At 38.2% G+C, this 19,576-nt stretch overlaps 1 protein-coding gene across 10 annotated transcripts in view; it reads right to left on the bottom strand.

Annotated features, from left to right (window-relative positions):
- The window catches only part of LOC113545562 (cadherin-like protein 26), a 37,044-nt gene that overhangs the window by 12,803 nt on the left and 4,665 nt on the right, over nucleotides 1–19,576 (bottom strand). For 6 of the 10 annotated variants that reach the window (XM_034312094.2, XM_034312092.2, XM_034312096.2 and 3 more), the window contains exons 2-9: nucleotides 9,696–9,788; nucleotides 9,395–9,550; nucleotides 5,550–5,612; nucleotides 4,966–5,061; nucleotides 4,154–4,309; nucleotides 3,786–3,933; nucleotides 3,147–3,328; nucleotides 960–1,088 (exon numbers count right to left, since the gene is read on the bottom strand). In XM_034312094.2, the coding sequence (XP_034167985.2) occupies nucleotides 960–1,088; nucleotides 3,147–3,328; nucleotides 3,786–3,933; nucleotides 4,154–4,309; nucleotides 4,966–5,061; nucleotides 5,550–5,612; nucleotides 9,395–9,550; nucleotides 9,696–9,779 (1,014 nt within the window). In that variant the 5' untranslated portion in view covers nucleotides 9,780–9,788. The remainder of the gene's footprint in view (nucleotides 1–959; nucleotides 1,089–3,146; nucleotides 3,329–3,785; nucleotides 3,934–4,153; nucleotides 4,310–4,965; nucleotides 5,062–5,549; nucleotides 5,613–9,394; nucleotides 9,551–9,695; nucleotides 9,789–19,576) is intronic. The other 4 variants (XM_034312097.2, XM_034312091.2, XM_053240466.1 and 1 more) reach the window with 4 other exon arrangements.

Here is a 19,576-nt window from a genome sequence, read left to right on the forward strand (position 1 = left end):
GAGTGTAGAAATATGTGTAAATAAAAATAAAAATGGAAATATTCTTTTAAAAATCTACAGGCAATGCAATGAGACTATTGATTAATTGCATAAATGTATAGTCTTTTCACTAATAAATGATGACCCTTTAAAAATGCTTTTGATAAGAACACCAAGTTGCTATTTTTGTTATACCTAACAACTCCTGCTAACTGAGTTTATTAAAAGTTTTGAGAACGGAATGAAAAATCTGAAGGATGCCCTTTTTTGAGGTGGTATTTCAAATAAACAGACAATACTGGATTGTAAATATCCACATTCATTATTTCTTAAATCTCATTAATTACATCATATACAAGCAAGTGAAAAATTAAAGGAAAACCTGGTGGTTCTGTAATGCTTTTGGGAGCATTGATTTATTTTTGCTGGCATGCTCTGGGTTCAGTTGTCTCCGTAGAGGAAACTATCAACGCAAATCAATGCAAAGCTCTTCTGACCAATCAGTTTTATCCTATAATGAAACAGTTATTATGATGGGGTGAATGCAGTGTTCTGTAAACTAAATGGTTTGATGAGGTTCAAAATGATGTAAATCATATGCTATGGCTGACGATCACCTGCTCTCAACGCAACTGAACAGCAACGGCAGATTTTGGAGTGACGCGTTACATACCTCCATCAACATTAACTGAGGAAAAGTCTTTTGGAAGAACGGTATTCATCACTCCAGTACAATTCCAAAGACTTGTAGGATCTATTCCAAGGTACACTTTATCTGTTCAGTGGCTCACTGTGGCCCAACACCCTAGTAAGTCTCCACGTTGGTTTTTCCATTTAATTTGTCACCTGAATTATTTCATTCCTTGTACATTAATGTAACATGCCATTAAAAAAAATTAGGGTAAATGTAAGAAGAGTTCCTAGTAATAGCACAGACCTAACAGTGTATTGCATTGTATGGCAAGTTTGCAAATCCTTACCTTTGGAGCAATGAACACAGGTGCCCGAGTGTTAGAGTCAGTGATGCCGATATGAACAGTCGCTGTGGATGAGAGTGATGGCTGTCCATGGTCTCTTGCTTCAACAAGCATTCTGTAAGTCCTGACTTTCTGTTTCATGGAAAATAACAGCAGCTATGAACATAGTGCAGTAGCAAACCACAGGGTTAATTTTACACGCTCGTTCTAATATCTCATCGTTTCTATAGTAACAACTTACATGGGGTAACGGGTAAGGATGTAACTAAATATAAAAACATTATTCAGATTAAACAGATAATACGTTCTAAACAGATACAAATACAGACAGGAATAGTAAGCACACTATAGTCAGGGGTTTGCTCAAGTAGCCCAGCTTTACTGAGCTGCAAAATAAATTTCTGCCATATTTCTTTGCAAACTGCCCTGAAATTCACTAAACCAGATATGCTTTTTATGCTTTATGCTTTTAAAAATATTAACTTGCTTGTTCATGTGTGGTTTTCATTATTATTATAAGAAGGTTGTGTATTGTTATTAAAAGAAAATTTTCTTGGAAAATCATACAACATTATATTACATTAAAAGAACCCACTGCTTCCCAACTTCATGTCCAGCAAACTATTCTGACCTTTTTAGAATGAAATTAACCCAAAAACAGAAGTATGTTGGTTTAAATATTATTAGGTGACAACTGCTGTCAAATATAAGCAACAGTTCTGTGTTGTTTTGAAATGTTTTGAAAGACATATCACCTAATAGATGATAATAAATATAATCCTAGATTTTTATTTAATACTGTAGCAAAATTAACTAATTAGAAAACTACCACCACAGCAACATGCACACCATCAATATATACAGTAGTAGCAATGACTTCATGAATTTTTTTTTAATGGCAGAATTGGGAAAAAAGCAGGCAAAAAATTAGGAGTATTAATTTAAAACCAGACAATTTGATGACTAACCCTGTAGATAACAATATATCAGCTGAATGATTAGAATGCTTTACTGAGGATGACCCCATACGGACAGCCTAAAGATACATGAGATTACTGTGGATGGTAAAACTTAGAAACAATGATGATGGCTTAGGACTCCAATTGCTATGATAGCTTTAGAACTGCAATTGCCACAAAGAGTTTTGCACTCAACTCTCCATCAGTCAACAGTTGATAACGTCGACAAAACGTTTGGCTCCTCTCAAGGTCCGTTCCTCATATTGTCTCGGAGTTTTTCCTTGCCACCGTCACCTCTGGCTTGCTCATTAGGGATAAATTTATAATTTAAAATTTATATCCTGAATTTATATATTTCTGTAAAGCTGCTTTGTGACAATGTCCATTGTTAAAAGCACTAAAGAAATCAAACTGAATTGATTTGATCATATTAGATACAACTCTAGAAGTTCATAATAATGACTTATTTTTCCTGCAGCCATGTTTTTTTCCCCCCCAATGTGTGTTTTCCAAAGTTTCCAGGGGCACAGTAAAAAATCCAGTCTAGACCATACTCACTTTCACTTCAATTTCAAATACTGATACAAATATTTGGAGCAGTGCACACATAGAGATATAGATAGTGTTATTGTGTTACACATCTATTACACATGGACATACAAACATAAATAGATGTGTAATCGTTGATATGGTGAAGTCTTGGAAGGAATCTCCAGTCTCAGTGCTTTGTAAAGGTCAAAGGTAAAGCTGTTCATTTAAGTGGAAAAATGACTGTCATTCTTCAAGAAATAAAAAAAAATGAAATTGTTGGCAATTTTGTTGTTGCGTAAGAGGACTAAAGCACTTCAGGATGTGCTGTTTTAGGGAAAGAATCAACACTAGTGTGGTAAAAGTAACCCTACTTCACACTGTGTCACATCACACCACCCCAACATTGATTATATTTTCCTATAACAGCATGCACCCTAGTGTTTAGTCCTTACTTAACAACCAAAGAAAAGATTCTGAAATCAGTTCTAAATAAAACAGGTAGCCAGTGCAGTGAGGCTCAGGAGTGTGCTCTATTTTGAACAAGTCCGAGTCTGCTTATTTTTACTCGATAAAAAAAATCATCACAATATGCTAGGCGCTAAAACAATAAGTAATATAATGTATGAGTAATAGAGGTGTGATACACTGATACTGTTTGTATTGAGATGATCGCTTTAGCTGTGTGCATGGTCACACTCACATCATAATCAAAGCATCCGGTGAAATAAATCTTTGAGATGGTGCTGTCATTTACACTACTGATGGATCTCAGGGAGAATTTTGGCAAAGCTGGATCCTGAGACACTATCTTCATGGATATGCGGGAGTTGTCACTGTCTTCCTGATCTTTGTCGCTTGCTTGCAGAGAAAAAGGAAGCACACCTAATGTGGTGAGAACAGACAGCAATTAGGATGGGGAAATTTAACAGTGAGGAGTTTCACACATCACTGATATAACTCCAGACTTAAGCCAGGTATATTTGCTGATAACCCTGGAAAAACCCTGAAAACTTTCAGTATAGCAAGATATGGCATCATGTCTACAACAGAGTGAACAAATTACAGCTGTGTCTCATATCACATAAATGTCAATTTGTGACAATTTTCTCGATTCCCCTGTTAATGTTAGTGTAATAAGGTAAGGTTATTTTAGAAACTGCTCGTGTAGCTTGCACAAATATTTGAAATCACTGCTCTGTAAAGTTCTGCACAATAGGAGGTACTCATGTAACAAGCTCAGTCTTGATCAACAGACTTCATTGCTGCAAATCTTTTGGGAAGAATAACTCTTGTCAAAATGTTTAAAATGCAGACAAACAGCAATATGCTTGATCCTCACCTTCTTTTATGTTCTCCGGAACTTGTATATATAAAATTTGAGGTTTGAACACAGGTGGATTATCATTCTTATCCAGTATGGCCACGTTGAAGGACAATGTTTTGTCAAGGGTTTTACCAGTTTTTGCATCAAACACATCGAACTCCACCTAGTTATAAACCATGTAATAAGACATATATGGCAATTTAGTTTTAACATTTAGGTTTTTTTCTGAAATAAACAGTGGAAAACTCAAATGATTCATCTTCATTAACTTCCTAATCAATACACACTGAATGGATATCTTGGAAATACATAGAACATGTATTAAAAAAAATTTTAGCAACACTCCCAAAAGTTCTCATTCAAATGCATATTTAAGGACTCACATAGAAAACGGGAAATGTTTCTCGGTCTATTGGCTTGTACATGTAGACTTCACCAGTCTGTTCATTAATGCCTAATGCACCCTTTGGGTCTTTCGTCACCCCTTGGCCACTGATGCTGAACCTGACGGAGTAATCGTCTTGCTTATCGTTGAACAACTGGGAACAAAAGTGTGAAAAGAAGTATTTGATAAATGAATCCAATTAATCTGACATTTTGTAGAAAGTCTGAGGAGCAAGGGCAATTTCACTGGCTTTCATACAGTATATGTGGGGCAACCTGGGAAAACCTTGACAAGACATCTGATTCTGAGAGTCAGTAATTGATTATAAACTGAACTGATTAGGCTTATGTCTGTTTTTATTTTTTTTTAATAGCACACAGCTATCCAACAACACGATCAAATGCATAATCTAGGACTTGTAATATTTTTGATATTTATGATTCTGTCCCTGTCTACTTATCACTTCTGCCAAGTTTCTGTGCCTTTTCTAACTCTTGAAAATTTTTGGAGCTGCCAAAAATTGATTGTCAATCAATTTGTTATTTGATATAGAAAAAAATTGCCTGACAGATGGTGAGACTTAAATAATTTCAGTGGACATTAAACTAAAGAATTGTAGATAATCACGAAAGGGCTCATATGGCCATATGTATACCATTTTTCCCTGCCCACCTTCTAGACAAGCCAACTTTTCCCTCAGCTATCTGCCTCCAGATTTCAGCTGAGGCAACATCTGATTGATCTTCTCAGATCCCCACACATATACTATACAGAACCTCATAGATAACTCCAACATTTGTAGTGAGCTACCTCTGTTATTTTTACAGGAAATGGTCCAGGACTCTCCTCCTCCAGTTCAATCGTAGTCAGCACCCATCTCCTCTTGGATCGAATGAGGACTCGCTCCTTAGAAAGAATGTTAACTGGTTTAATAACACTTGGTCAAGGTAGAAAGAATTTCATTTTAATTCTAATCATTTTCATTATGATTTGTGACTCTAAGCACAACCTTATTTATCAATCTTTTAATTGAGTTGTGTGTAAATGCCTATGTTGATAAATGCCAATCAGCTCTGAATTACCAAGAGTGTTGACACAGCTGATTTACAGTTAACTGAGCTGAAAATGATGATTAAACATTGAAAAACACTGTGTTAAACCTTCCAGTAATGTGGCTCGCCCACTGCAGCGCATTGGCCGTCATAGTCACACATACTAACGTTTGAAAGTAAATCACTCACTCAGCCATTATATGATTTCAAGCTGATTAATCTATGCATTTACACAACTGTATTGTCTTACGTATATGCTCCTGTGAATAATCTATGAATAAATCCATACATAACTTAATAAATGAAGCCCATTGTGAAATAAAGTTCTTTGTTAATACATACACTTGTCCCTTCATTTTTCTCCTCTTGGCTCTTCAGTTTGCCATGGGAAGTCTCGGCCCACTGCTGAAAATAAACAGCAGAATCAACACAGACAGATAGAGCGCTGTGCAGAAGTGGCAAACACATTTTGCCACATGGTTTGGGTTGATTTAGTTTTTATGTCTTTGTTTGTATGTCTCTATTCTTATTTAGTTCTGTGCAATCTCATGGAGCTCTGTGTTGTTAATGTAGCACCACGGTCCTGGGGGAACATTGTTTCGTTTCACTGTGAACTGTACCAGCTGTATAAGGTTGAAATGAACTTGAACTTCTACAACTAATCCTGCTAATGCAGTTACAGATGAGGCAAAAAGTTCACATACACCTAGGCTAAAGTTATTTAATCTTAGTTTTTCACAACTCTACATTTCTTTTCCCAAGTCAATTACGGCATCTACTTTGAATCAGAGGTAATTTTAAAACACACGATTAGGGACTGATTTATTTCAGCTTTAATAAACTATATCAGAATTCCAGTTAGTCAAAAGTTTATATACACCAAGTTGACTGTCTTTTTAAACAGATTGAAAGATTCCAAAAATGGATGTAATAAATTTTAGATGTTTCTGATTGGCCAACTTTTATAATTAGGCATTAGTAGGAGTGCACCTGTGGCTGTAAAAGGGCCTACCTGTAGAGACAGGGATTGTTTTTTTTTTTTTGCCCTTCATACAAATGAGAGTACATTGTTGTGGCATGCTTTGCTGGAAAAGGGACTGGTGCACTTCAGAAAATAAATGGCATCATGATGAAGGAGGCTTATCTAGAAATACTGAAGCAAAATCTCAGGAAATAAAAGCTGAAAAAATATTATTTTATATGGGGGAAAAAGTAGATGTCCTAATTGACTTAAACCAGGAAATGTATGGTAAACCCTTAAACCCTGCTCTCCCCTAGTTTTGTTTACACATAGATAGATAGATAGATAGATAGATAGAACTTTATTGTCATTGCACAAGTACATCCTGGACTGGACTGCATAAAATATGGCTTTTAAGAAGACAAGCTTTGTTTGCGTAGACCACAGTGTGTTTTGTGCTATATAGTTATAGGCTGCGGAAAGCATGAAACTATTGAAATTCAAAAGGTATTTAAAAACAAAACATTCAAGCCATAAAGACAAGCCTGTTGAGTTTTTCAGATGAAGCAATGGGATCTGGACAAATCTCAAAAAATTGTGACCACAGAGCTCCTCTGTACAAATCTGCCACAAATCATTTGAAAAAAGTCCTGATCTCCAGTGACACCACATGGCAGAGAATACAAGATATGTCCAAAGACATAAAACAGCAGACGGTAACACGCATTAAGCCGAGTAACTATTATGGAAGCCACAGATTGAATTGACAGATGCAGCTGATGGTGCCATCCTGATTTTGAGACACTTATCAAAATGAAATCACACCCTGAGATTTCCCACTGATTTGCACAGACTATGATTTCAGCTCTGTTCTCATTAAATCTCATTGTTATATTTATTTAATAGTTGTGCAATTTTCAGAATGAGTGTGCAATTTGTAATTCGATATTTGTCTCAGTGTTTGTTTTATCTGTTAGGCTAGATAAATTGCACTTGCTCAGGATTATGTTTATGCATTTATATAGTGGCCTGTTTTCATATTAATGTCATGTGTCATGTGTCACTTTATCAAGCATTTGCATTGCATATAATAAACTGATATTTTCCATTGTAAATAATTATGAGGTACAACCTTAACAACCCAGATAAGAAATGATTATTATCCAACTTTATTAGGCCTATGCAATGGAAAATTATTATTAGCATTAATAACATTTATATATAAAATCAATGTGCATTTCTTCATTTACTTACTTCCATTACACTTATGATTACACTAAAGTTGTTCGTGTTGGGTGGCGACTTTAGGTTTGGTGATTTTTATAAACTTATATATCTTTTCCACGATGTGAACTATAACTGTTCAAATAGAAAGAATCTTAATTAGCAACCTTTGCAGTTTTTAACTTGCTTTTTTCTGGTAGATAGGTAAGGGAGAAAAATAACTGTAATGGGAAGTGGAAGGAAGATTATCATGAAGAAGAACAACCTGTTTCACATGATAAATATGTCTATGCATGGTAAAGCAAAGAAGGAGGATTTATGTTAATCAAGTCTGTTTGTAACCAGTCATGTATGTTACTCTTTGTTCTCTATATGATGAATAAGTCATGTATGCTTGTATGTATGTTCATGCAAAACTCGAACCCTTTGTAGCTCTCTGTAGCACTCTGAGGTGAACTTGGCTAAAGCAGGAGTGGCTACCCGGGCTTGTGAATAAGTACTTTGATGAAATAAATATTTGCTTGAAGACATTCAAGTGTTGGTTGTGACGTCTTGAAGAGGTGAATTTCCACCACAGTGTGCAAAATAAAATGTGGGTCCTGATGCAACACCAGTTGAGAACCACTGGTCAACACAAACACTAATTAACTAATCCATTCATTAATTTTTTTTTTCCATAACAGCAGCTCTGAAAGTGCAGCTGCAAATCATAGATTTATATTAATGTGCAGGTTCTAATATGTTATCGTTTCTATAGTAACAGCAAATTTACAGAGACATGCATGGCAGACACTCCGCACAATCCAAGACTAATAATAATGGATTGAATATGATTGAATGAATGAATGTTTATTTCATACATCATTTGTGGAACAAAGGGCAAAGCTGGAAAGTCTTTTGGGCAAATGACTTTACACTTTCCAGTTTTTTTGTTACATGATAAGCTGCATTTTTTGTCTCATTCACTAAAATGATCAATTTTGTGGTAGTAAGGGTTCTAACCTGTTGTGCTTTACTTTCTTACATAACAGTACCTATTCTCAAAAGGTATCATGTGTTAAACTAGATCTAGAAAACAGCGTAAACTTGAGGTTTGAGCAGTTTATTTAATATACTTTTTTTTTTTTAAAAATTAACTTAATGCTTATTTATGCATTACTATGTTTACTGGAATTACCCAGAAAGGGAAAGAAGGTGACTTACTGAAAGCGGGGTTAGGGGATTTGTGCTGTGTTTTCTTAGAGATAAATAATTATTTATTATGCTATTCTGACTGAATTATTACATACAAATGAATTCTGACTAATTCGAGATTGAACAACATCAGCATTTACCAAGTTAAAATCAATTAGTCCTCAGGCGACTAATTCAACAGACAAGTAAAAAGTACCTAAAGTTAACTTTGTCAGACCTGATCTCACACCTGACACCACTGAACAAACCTGATCTTGTGGGGAAAAAAAACTATGAAAGTGAATGAGTAAGGCAGATTTGGGTGAGTGTAGTTCTATTTCATATGACTGAAGTTGTGGAAATTGTTATGAATTTGCAAGAGTGAGACCCAGTTGCAGTAACACACTGGATATATGAGATGAAAAGATCCATGTTTACTTCGAATCATGTGAATCTGCAACTGTTAGGTCAAATTTGCCTCATCACCTTGAGCTCAATCCTGATGTAAATTTAGTGCAGAATTCAATTTTGTAGAGTTAGCCATGTGATGACTGACCCTTAATGCATTCGGCTTAAGTAAGCTTAAGCATGGCACAGACTACATCAAGTATAAATTTCCTAGCACAGCTTTCAGACACTGCAGTAAGTTTTTAAGAGTGAACTAGTAGCTTCTGAGAGCAGAAAACCCCTCAAAGCAAAAACATTTTGAGACAAAAGACTCAAGCCATAAAATGTGTGTCCTGTGACCAAAAAAAAAGCTCTAAACTAAAAAAAGCTCTAATCTTAAAAAAGTGCATTTTGCATAGTAAACAGAAATATTTATACTCACAGCTAGAAGAAGAAGAAGAAGAAGAAGAAAGATCCTCTCCATCGTGAAGATTGTACAAGAAGCTGTTCTTCTGTTCAACAAATCCTCTGCACACTCCCTTGTCTTTCTGTCTTTCTGTGTGGGTGTGTATTGTGTTGGTAAGTAATCTCGAGGCCTCTGGAGTAGGTGTGGCCATGTTGATGTAAGAGTGGTATGCAAAACACATGCTGTTTTCACTATTGTGCATTCTGCGCTGTAATTCAGTCTGCTAAGCAAAATAACAAATGGTGTGAATCTGAAGCTGTGTTTACATCATATTTACCTCATCAACACGGGTGCAAGACTGACATAAATCAGTGCTGAATTCAGTTTTGTAGTGGCATCCAAGTGAGGAATGACACTTCATGCATTCACCCTTAAAAAATCACGGACAAAGCTCATAAAAGTAAACATTACATATGACCCAGACATACATCAATATAAATTTCCTTATATGACATTATGAAATTTGAAATTTATGCAACCCTACCCATTCTACATTTAAAAAAAATATCACACTACCTTGTCATTGATTATTTACTTATATAGCAGTAAAACTGAAATCACAACTATTCTATACGTAAATATTATTTTTTATATAAATGTATCTGGTAGATCATTAACCTGCTGGGAGTCTTTTGGGAGGTACTTTCACTTCTATGTAGCAGCAGCCTACCTAGATGAGCCAGTCAACAATAAATAAGCAGTCTAAGTTGTCCTAAAATAACGCCATATGGTATGCATACACCTCGGTATTACAAGGTTAGAAGCTCGGGTTCTTGTGCTAGAGCTCTGTTGATGAGGTATAGTTCTCTTAAGGTTTTTTTTTTTTTTCTTGTTTTCCTATTAGTCCTATTTTCTTGGTTCACAGCCATGAGAAGACAATATAATTAGACTGTTTTGCTGATGGTGGTGGTGGTGGATCACCTAACATTGTTTCGACTGAATGCTTTGTAACTTGTATTTCTGCATGCTACTGCCTCAGTAATGTCTGTGCATGTAATAATTAATGATAGTTGTGTATACACAGGGTACACAAGGTAATTTTCTAATGTTTCTAAATAGGACAGTGGTGAAGCATTGATGTGTCTGGTTTTATTTCTCAGAAAGCTAGAACATAATGGGGTTGCATCATATTCTAGAGAAGCATGGCTTACACTTTTATCAAGACTGACTGAAAACCAACCATGTTACTAAGCCCTTGCAGTGGAACTGCATAATAGAAGTAACATAAAGTAACATTCGTTTGCAAGTTTTTTTTTTCCCTTCATAAGGTTATAAAATTGTCATGAATAATATATTTATACATATGTACTGCTCTAACAAAATAAGCACAGAATTAGTTGAAGCCATGTACAAGTGCTTAGAATTTAATCATTTTCACGGTGCATGAGACAGTCTACAAAATATAATAAGTGAAGAAAGGACAAGTGAAGGGATTTAATGGATGCATGAATGGATGAACGAAACACCCCACAATTATGGTTAAATGATGCATTGTTGGATTTTGTGCGTTATGAAACATCTTAAGAAGAAGGTGAATAAGGTAGACTGGGAAATATAGAACATTACTTAGTACGCAGCGAAGTCTTTAGTGTACGGAGTTCATATAATTTTGACTGATTTTATTTATTTATTTATTTAATTTTTTAATGCAACTGCAAGAAAAATGTTACTTGTCTTTTAGTGGTTTTTGTTTACTGTGATTTTTACTTACACTAAATTTTTTTTTTCCTGAATTTTAGAATTATAGGATATTACTCAGGCTAACTGTGGCAGTGGGGGCGTGGTCAAGCATTGGCTGCGGATGGGGGGAGGCAGATTCTCAGAGAATTTTAGAAATGTTCTATTAATGAGAATTTTAGAAATGTTCTATTAATGGCAAGAAAGTTTAGACAAGGTAAAATTTCAAAAACTGAATTCAACGTATATGAATTCACCCTGCATGGCAACACACCAAGTACTTTTCTCTCACACTTTGGTGAATTGTGATAGCAGCACCCAGTATTCAAACCAGGAACTTGAAATACCAGGACCTTTCACTGTGTTGTTACAGTTCTTCACAGGGCAGAGTTTCAATTCCCATGCATAATGGTACTCTGCAAATGTTTTGGCATATCATGTCAGATGATATATTTTTCAACTTCTAAGTGAAAGGACAGTAGATGGATACTTGGGCGAATGTCGAGGGTAGCATGCATATACTGTGCACTGTCAGTAAAACTTTTAACATGTAGAGTTTCTTATATTTTATTAAAATGCATAATTAGAGTGAAAGATTTTGGTATTTAGATTAGATCTATACTCTTCATTCATTTCAAACATTTCTCAACTGGCTACATTTCTTCAAATCAGATATTCCAAAATTACTTAAAATCAGGTACAAAGTATAAGGTACCATAGTATGCTGTTTACATGATCACATGATTTGTATGCATGTAACCATATTTAAGGCTGTAATGTTTAATACCCTAATATCCTATTAAATGGAAATTCTTAAGACCCCACCTAGCTTCACTGAACTGAGTTGTTGATATAGAGTAGCTGACATACATTGAAAGAGGAATAGCATGCCAAATACCACCCATCACATACAGACTGTAGAAAATGTATACTGACTACATACATCATCCATGTGCACTCCCTGCAAATGACTTTCACAGGAAACTTTAACCTGTTCTAGGGATGCTGAAATCTCTTTAAATACATTGTGCACTGTGATGGATGGTGATTTTCAGAGTGAAAAGAAATTAAGGTAACCCTAACAGGAAGCATTTAGATGGGTGGATGGATGACACATAAGCACCCAAGCAAAGGAGGAAGTAGAGCACCTGCACCCCCACTTTCATTATAGAGGGAGCAAACATGGTACTTTGTATTCAAGTAAAAAATTGACTTCCAGTGTAAATAACTGCACAAGCTTGTGTTTACTACCTCTAAACCAAGACATCAGCATGTCATGCAAGCAAGATGTACCTATGGGAATTGGACCATCCCAAAAGCATAACAAAATTGTGACCTATTGGGCAATGCAGAGCAGCTCAGTTTCAACCAATTTGACCTCTGCGGTGCTCTTCAAAAATATGTTTAAATTTGGCTAGCATGTAAATGCTCAAAGAGAATCTGCTCTTTAACATCTTGCATCACACTTGCCTATTGTTTTTATTGTTATTATTATTCTTTATTTAATACTCTCAACAGAAGCAAAAAAAGAAACCCCTCGATGCCAGGATGGTCTACTTGAAAAGAACACTGAAAGTGGAGGTTTTGGAGAGTTTCTGGAGCATAGAGCAAAGCAAGAAGTAATAGCAATCTAGAAGGAAAGATGAACAGGACTAGGTGAAGCATTCTCCTTCCATGCTTTTGTTTTATGGTTAATTACTCTGAGTTTGCTTGTCATGTGGTAACATTGAATTGTACATAAAAAAATCCTATTTTTTATGCACCTCCAACCACTCTTAGTATTATCCAAGTCCACCCCAGCCCTAAATAAGACAGAACTTATGTTACTCAGCCCTTGCACTGGAACTGCTTGATAGAAGTAACATAACATGAAGTAACATGTTTTTTTATACATCATGTACAGGATACATGGTTTAACTTGTATGTGTTTGTTTAAAGACAAGTTGCGACTTTAAGAGAGTTCATTTGCAACAACAGCCATCAATGGCAATGTATCATGTTGATACAATGAGGGGGTGGGCAGATTCAGTTGTAGGGAGTCATAATTTTTTGTTTGCCAAGTTTTGATAAGCAACAGCATGTCAAGAGCATTCAAGGTAATTTTGTTCAGGAGTGTAACTTAAACTTTTTTAGTGTGCGCAATAGAAAGAAAAATGAGAGAGAGATTAAATGGCAAGCAAAATTTAAAAGACTAGTGTTATGACCGCAGCTATATTAATAAAGTCCGCGCAACACAAAAGAAGATCAGAAAACATGAAAATATCTGAAGGTGCAATATTGTCAACGTTGCAGAAAATATCATGGTGATATGGGATTAACAGAAACTTTATGATATAATACCAACTACTCAGCCACCTGTAACACTTCTCCTGGGTTCGGAGGGAAATAAGGAGATGGGAGGCAGGCTCAAAAAAGGGGCTCTCTATTCGCTGTTAATACTCTGTTCACTTTTCAGAGATTTTATTGCACTTTACACACACACATACACACACACAGCTCTGTGCTGCTCAGCTCTCACTGAGCTGCTCACTGAAACACGGAACACTCGTTAGACAAATTCCACACAGATGTGTAATCCTTACCACTCACTTTCTCCGACGCTGTCTCCCATTTACAAACTGGCGCTCGACCATGCCCCCGCTTTGACATGCCCCAACCCAGGCTGGGAAGCTATCTGGCCTGCCACCCATTTGATGGGCACACACTCCTTCTCAATAGTGCTGTACTTACTCTTTCACACCGAGAGCCCACCACCTGGGACAACACGTCCATCTTTAAAATAAAAGGGAGAGAGAAGGAGAATGTAAGGGTGGCCTGCCACAGAGCACAGCTTTTACCTGAATAAAAAAACCCTGCTGGCATGGCTCCGTCCACTGGACCGGTCCTTGCACTCCCTTTTTAGTGAGATCAGTCAGCTGGCTGGTGACATCCGAATAATTAGACACAAACCTATGATAGTAGCCAGCCAGCCCCAGGAACTGTCTAAGCTCCTTTTTGGTCTTGGGTCTCAGGCAGGCCGCAATCGCTGCTGTCTTATAAATTTGGGGACACACTTGCCCATGACCTATCATTACCATAAATAATAATGTCATCTACATAGGTAGAGGCATAATCAGCATAAAGTCGGAAGATCCTGTCCATGGGTCGCTGGAACATTGCTGGGGCTCCAAGCAACAGAAAAGGAAGGGTAACGAATTGGTGTAACCCAAACAGAGCAGAAAAAGCCATTTTCTCACAAGTTATTGGAGTCATGGGGATCTGCCAATATTCCTTTGTCAAATCCAATGTTAAATAAAAGTGAGCCACACCTGACTGATCGAGCAGTTCATCAATGTGAGGCATTGGACATGCATCAAGTTTAGACACCACATTGACTTTTCTAAAGTCCACACAAAAATGGACCGACCCGTCTGCCTTGGGAACCAAGACCACCAGACTGGACCAGTCACTGTGGGACTAATTGATTACACCCATACAGAGCATGGCCATGAGCTCCTCTTGAACCACCTGTTTTTTTTGTGCTCTGGTAACCAATGGAACAGCTGCATACCACCACCTCTGGGGGCATCTCAATATGGTGGTCTATGAGATTAGTGTGACAGGGTAGGGGCGAGAACATGTTGGAAAATTCCACCTGCAGCTTGGCATTCTGCCTTGCCACTTGGCGAGCAATTTGGAGCTTGCTGTGGGCAATAATATGAGCACTTGATCCCCCTGTGAAAATTCCCGTAGCCGAGTACCTGTCACAGAGCTGGGACTGTCGTTCTTGGGCCTGACGCAAATTCTCCTGTATTATATGACTCAAGGTGTGGTGTTTTGCCCTCAGGTCCATAACATAGTGAATTTCATTCTTGCTGTTAGAAGGTCCCTCCTCACAATTTTCCCTAATGACATCCAAGATGCCACAAGGCTTGCACCCATATAATAATTAAAACGGGGAAAATCCCGTGAAGGCTTGCGGAACCTCTCAAACTGCAAATTACAGGGGCTCGAGCCACTTATCCTAATTACAAGCATCATCATGAATGAACTTATGAATCATATTTTTAAGCGTTTGATTAAACCATTCGACCAGCCCATCCATCTATGGATGGTAAACACTGGTGTGAATCGATTTAATCCCCAACAATTCGTACAGTTTGTGGAGAGTGTGTGACATGAAGGATGTGTCTTTTGGGATCCCTACACAGGAGATGACACAGAAGTGCCTCTGCAAAACTACGTGCTGATATTTTGTGGAGAGGCACTGCTTCCAGGTATTGCATTGCATAATCCACTGGAACTAACACAAAGCGATGCCCTCTTGCAGTCCGATCTAATGGCCCGATGTGGTCCATACCAATTCTTTCGAAGGGATCCTCGATGAATGGAAGAGGGCACAATGGCGCTTTTTCCGTGGCCGGTGGATTCACCAGCTGACATTCACGACATGCCGCACACCACATGCAAACATTGCAGCAAATGCCCCGCCAATAGAAATGGACCATGAGTGAGTTCAGTGTTTTCTCCTGTCCTAAGTGCCCCAACTTCAGGTTATGGTGAGCCGCCTGGAATAATATTTCCTGACGGCTCTTTGGGACCAGTAACTGGCTTGTTGGCTTGGTATAACTTATCTTTAATAATTGCAAAATAGGTGAAGGACAGTGTCATTAGGCCTAGCCCGCTGACCATCAATTAGTTTCACTAGGTTGAAGGCATGCCTAAGGGTTTTGTCCCATGTCTGTTCCAATGGGAAATCCCCAAGAGGAATTCCCTGGAAAGCAGAGGGAGCAAGGCCTTCCCCGACCTCAGTGTCTTCCTGACACAGTGCTGACATTGATGGTCCAGGTAACGCCTCCCCAGCCATTGCGCACATCCCGCACCATTCTATTCTGCTGCAGGACCCATCTACACATTCCCCTCAGCAAATGCTGAGGGCTATCTGAAATGCTGGCCAATTTGTCCCCCAAAATCAGTGGATGGATGAGGCAGGGACTAATCAACGCCTCTATTATATGCTTTGGTCCCCCGAATTGGATTATGTCTGGCACCAGTGGATACTTGTGAACATCCCAGTGCACACACCTCACCTTCACCAATTGTGCATTTCCTAATGTTCCCACCTCCATCACGTGGCATTGGTCCTGGAAATGCCCGGGTTCACCGCAATGCCAGCACACTGGCCCAGGCCTTACTCCCACATCTGTGGCCCCAGAGTGACTAACCTGAGGGGAAGAAGAGACAGACACAGGGGGAGAGGGAGGGGAATGGCCCCCATTTCCGTGGTGCAGGGAAGGGGGGAGGGCGGGGAGAAAGAGGGGAAGTACTAGAGTGAGAGAGAGAGTGTGAGAGAGAGACGCAAGAAGGGATATGCCGCCAAGTGGTCCTTTGCTAGCTGGAACGCCTCATCCAGTGAAGCCAGTCGGTGGCACTGGACCTAATCTGCTGTCCCCTCCAGTAGTCGAGCGACAAACTGCTCCAGCATCACAAGGTCAACAACTACTTTGGCACTACACTCCTCTGCCAGCAGTCACCTTTGGAAGGTGTCTTGGAGCTTTTGGGTGAATGCAAATGGGCAGCTGAGCTCACTGAGCGTCATTGAACAGAAGTGTCGACAGTGTTGTTGGGGGAAGCGACCAACCCATTGCAATATCACCTGCTTCAGGTCCAAGTACCCCAGCAGGTTGGACCCCAGAAGCTGTTGGGTCGCAAGCTGGGCTTCCCCCAACAGTAGCATCAGCAGGCGGACCACTCACTGCGAGTTGGGCCAGCACCACGCTTCTGCGGCATGCTCAGGAAACAGGAAAGCTTCCGGGTCATCCTGCAGCCCCATCTTGGACAGCCTGATGTGGGACATGGCTGTGGCAGTCGATGCTGGAGTACCCGCCAGCTGGACCAGGTTCCGGAACCTACCGGTTCTCCACCTGGGCTTGGAGCAGAGTCTGGTAGGACTGCTCCTGCTCCATGCAAAACTTGAGCAGGGCCTCATATTGAGTCTAGTGGAGGCCAGTGGGGGACGTGAAGATCTCCACTAGTGGCGAGGACTCCATAACAGCGGATCTTCCTCACTCCCGTGTTTTAGCACCAGTGTAACACTTCTCCTGGGTTCAGAGGGAAATGAGGAGATGGGAGGCTTGGGAAAACTCAAGAGGTTCTCTATTGGCCATTAATATTCTGTTTGTTTTTGTCTGAAAAAATTTAATTTAACAAGTGCTGTGAGGGTCCCTAACGATTAAGCAATATAGATACTTAGACAGAGAAAACATTTTACTTTGCATCAGGTGTTTCTTGACTTGTTTAAACAGGACAGTTAATATCAAAAGCCTTCATGACTGCACTGCAACTGTGTTCCCTCTCACTGTCAAAACTTAAACTAATTAAAACAAGCCAAATATGACAGATATTTTTCTCAACTAATTAAAATTAGATAAAAATGCCAGAATGCCTAAATTGGACAAAACAAAACTAAATCCCCATTCTCCCCATTTCCCCATTCTCCTACACCCAAATTTTTTGCACATTTACATTGGCAAAGGCAGTTGACAATGCCAACTGGCCAATTGCCAACTGAAGACAAATAATTAATACATGCTGCATGCTGTATGCTCGGGCACATGCATCAAGAGGTGTGGCATCTGGTAGATAGATTTTGTAATTGTTTTCATTGACTTGTGTATGTAATAAAGTTACAGCTTGTTTGGAGAAATATGCTGTGATACTCCTACCTTGTTTGTTAATATTTTAACCTTTTCAACCACATCAATGTTATTTTGTGTCTTGTTACATTGATATAATACTAGTAGCTAGACCTCCCATAGAATAAATTAAATAGTAGCCCACATTCTTGAGCCATCCACTGAGTAGTTAAGACTTTGGGTTACTGACAGGGTTGCCAGGTCACAGCAAAATTTCCAGCCCAACTATTTCTCAAAAACCACACAAAACACCTATCCCAAAAAGTTTGGGCATTGGAAAAGGGAATCATTTTTCTTTTTCTTCTTTAGTCTTTTCATCGGAAACAAGTTCACCATGGTGCACACGCATTCCTGTTTTGTAGTATCTGCTATACACCTTTTTCTTATTGTGTGGTATGGCCATTATACACTATTTTCTCTCCTAATCTTTGGAATATATCTTACAACAGACCTGGCTTGATCCATCATACATAGATAGACTGTCCATACAGTACTTACCATATTCAACCTTTGTTTGCCATAGACTATGTTTGCAGAAATTTATTCAATTTCATTCTAATTATTTGCTTTAAAACAAGATCGTGGCAGCCACCAACCGTTTTTAAACTAAACTGTTTTTAAACTAAACTGTTTTTAAACATTTTTGAACCCCTATATTAATGTTTTTGTTTAAACATTTAGAAATGGGTTCAGGTTAACTACTCTTGAATTAGAAATCTACATTGTTCTATCTGATTTTTCTTAACTTTCTGCGTGTGATGGGCTTCACACAAAATTAAAAAATTTTAAGTCTGATGTCTTAAATCCCAGAATTGTCAGGTAGAATCTTATAATCCCCTCTTACAAAAAAGTAAATATATTTTTATTTACCTGTAACTTTATAAATACAGATGTTTTAGTATAAGTACTGATAAATTAATAAGATAACAATAATTTATAACCTCTGATCTAATCAGTAACATAAGACATTATAAACTTGACAAGTGCCTTCAGGGTGAGCTGTCAAGAAAATGATAAAATACTTAAAAAACACATTATCTTTTTAATATCTGGCCAATACTCTTACGCCATGCTAAAACCCCAGCCACAGCCTTTGCATTTTATAGATAGTCCTCTATGCTCTGCCTCTCCATATTACTAACACTTTTCTTATCTGTCTTGTCTTGCCATTAGCCTAGCTGTTAGCTTAGCTTTAACCTACATTCTGTATTGCTCATTCTTGCTTTGTTATATCTCTGGCCTTGTTATTATCTCAGCTTAGAGTAAACTAGCTTAACCTCTTGTTTGTTTTGTAGGACACTTTTTTCAGTTTATGCCTCTGTTATTTGGACTTCAATTCAATTCAGTTTTATTTGTATAGCGCTTTTAACAATGGACATTATCACAAAGCAGCTTTATCAGAAATAAATACATTCAGAATATAAATTGTAAATGTATGAATTTATCCCTAATGAGAAAGACAGAGATGACAGTGGCAAGGAAAAACTCCCTGAGACAATATGAGGAAGAATCCTTGACAGGAACCAGACTGTAAAGGGAACCCATCCTTATCAGGGTGACAACAGATAGTGCAATTATAAATAAATCCCTTCTATAATGATGTACTACATGGATAAATAGTACAGTTGTGTAACCAGGAATTCACAAAACCTGGGCCTGATTTGTGCCAAAATCAAACATGCAGCCCAATAATCCACTGTGGTGACCCCTATCGTTAGCAGCCGAAAGACCAACAACATATTCCAGAGTTCATTAAAACCCTACTTTACTGTTCACTCCTAGTCCAGGCCAGTTCACTACAGCATCC

Source organism: Pangasianodon hypophthalmus, chromosome 16, assembly GCF_027358585.1.
Source record: "Pangasianodon hypophthalmus isolate fPanHyp1 chromosome 16, fPanHyp1.pri, whole genome shotgun sequence".
Classification (NCBI taxonomy): domain Eukaryota; kingdom Metazoa; phylum Chordata; class Actinopteri; order Siluriformes; family Pangasiidae; genus Pangasianodon; species Pangasianodon hypophthalmus.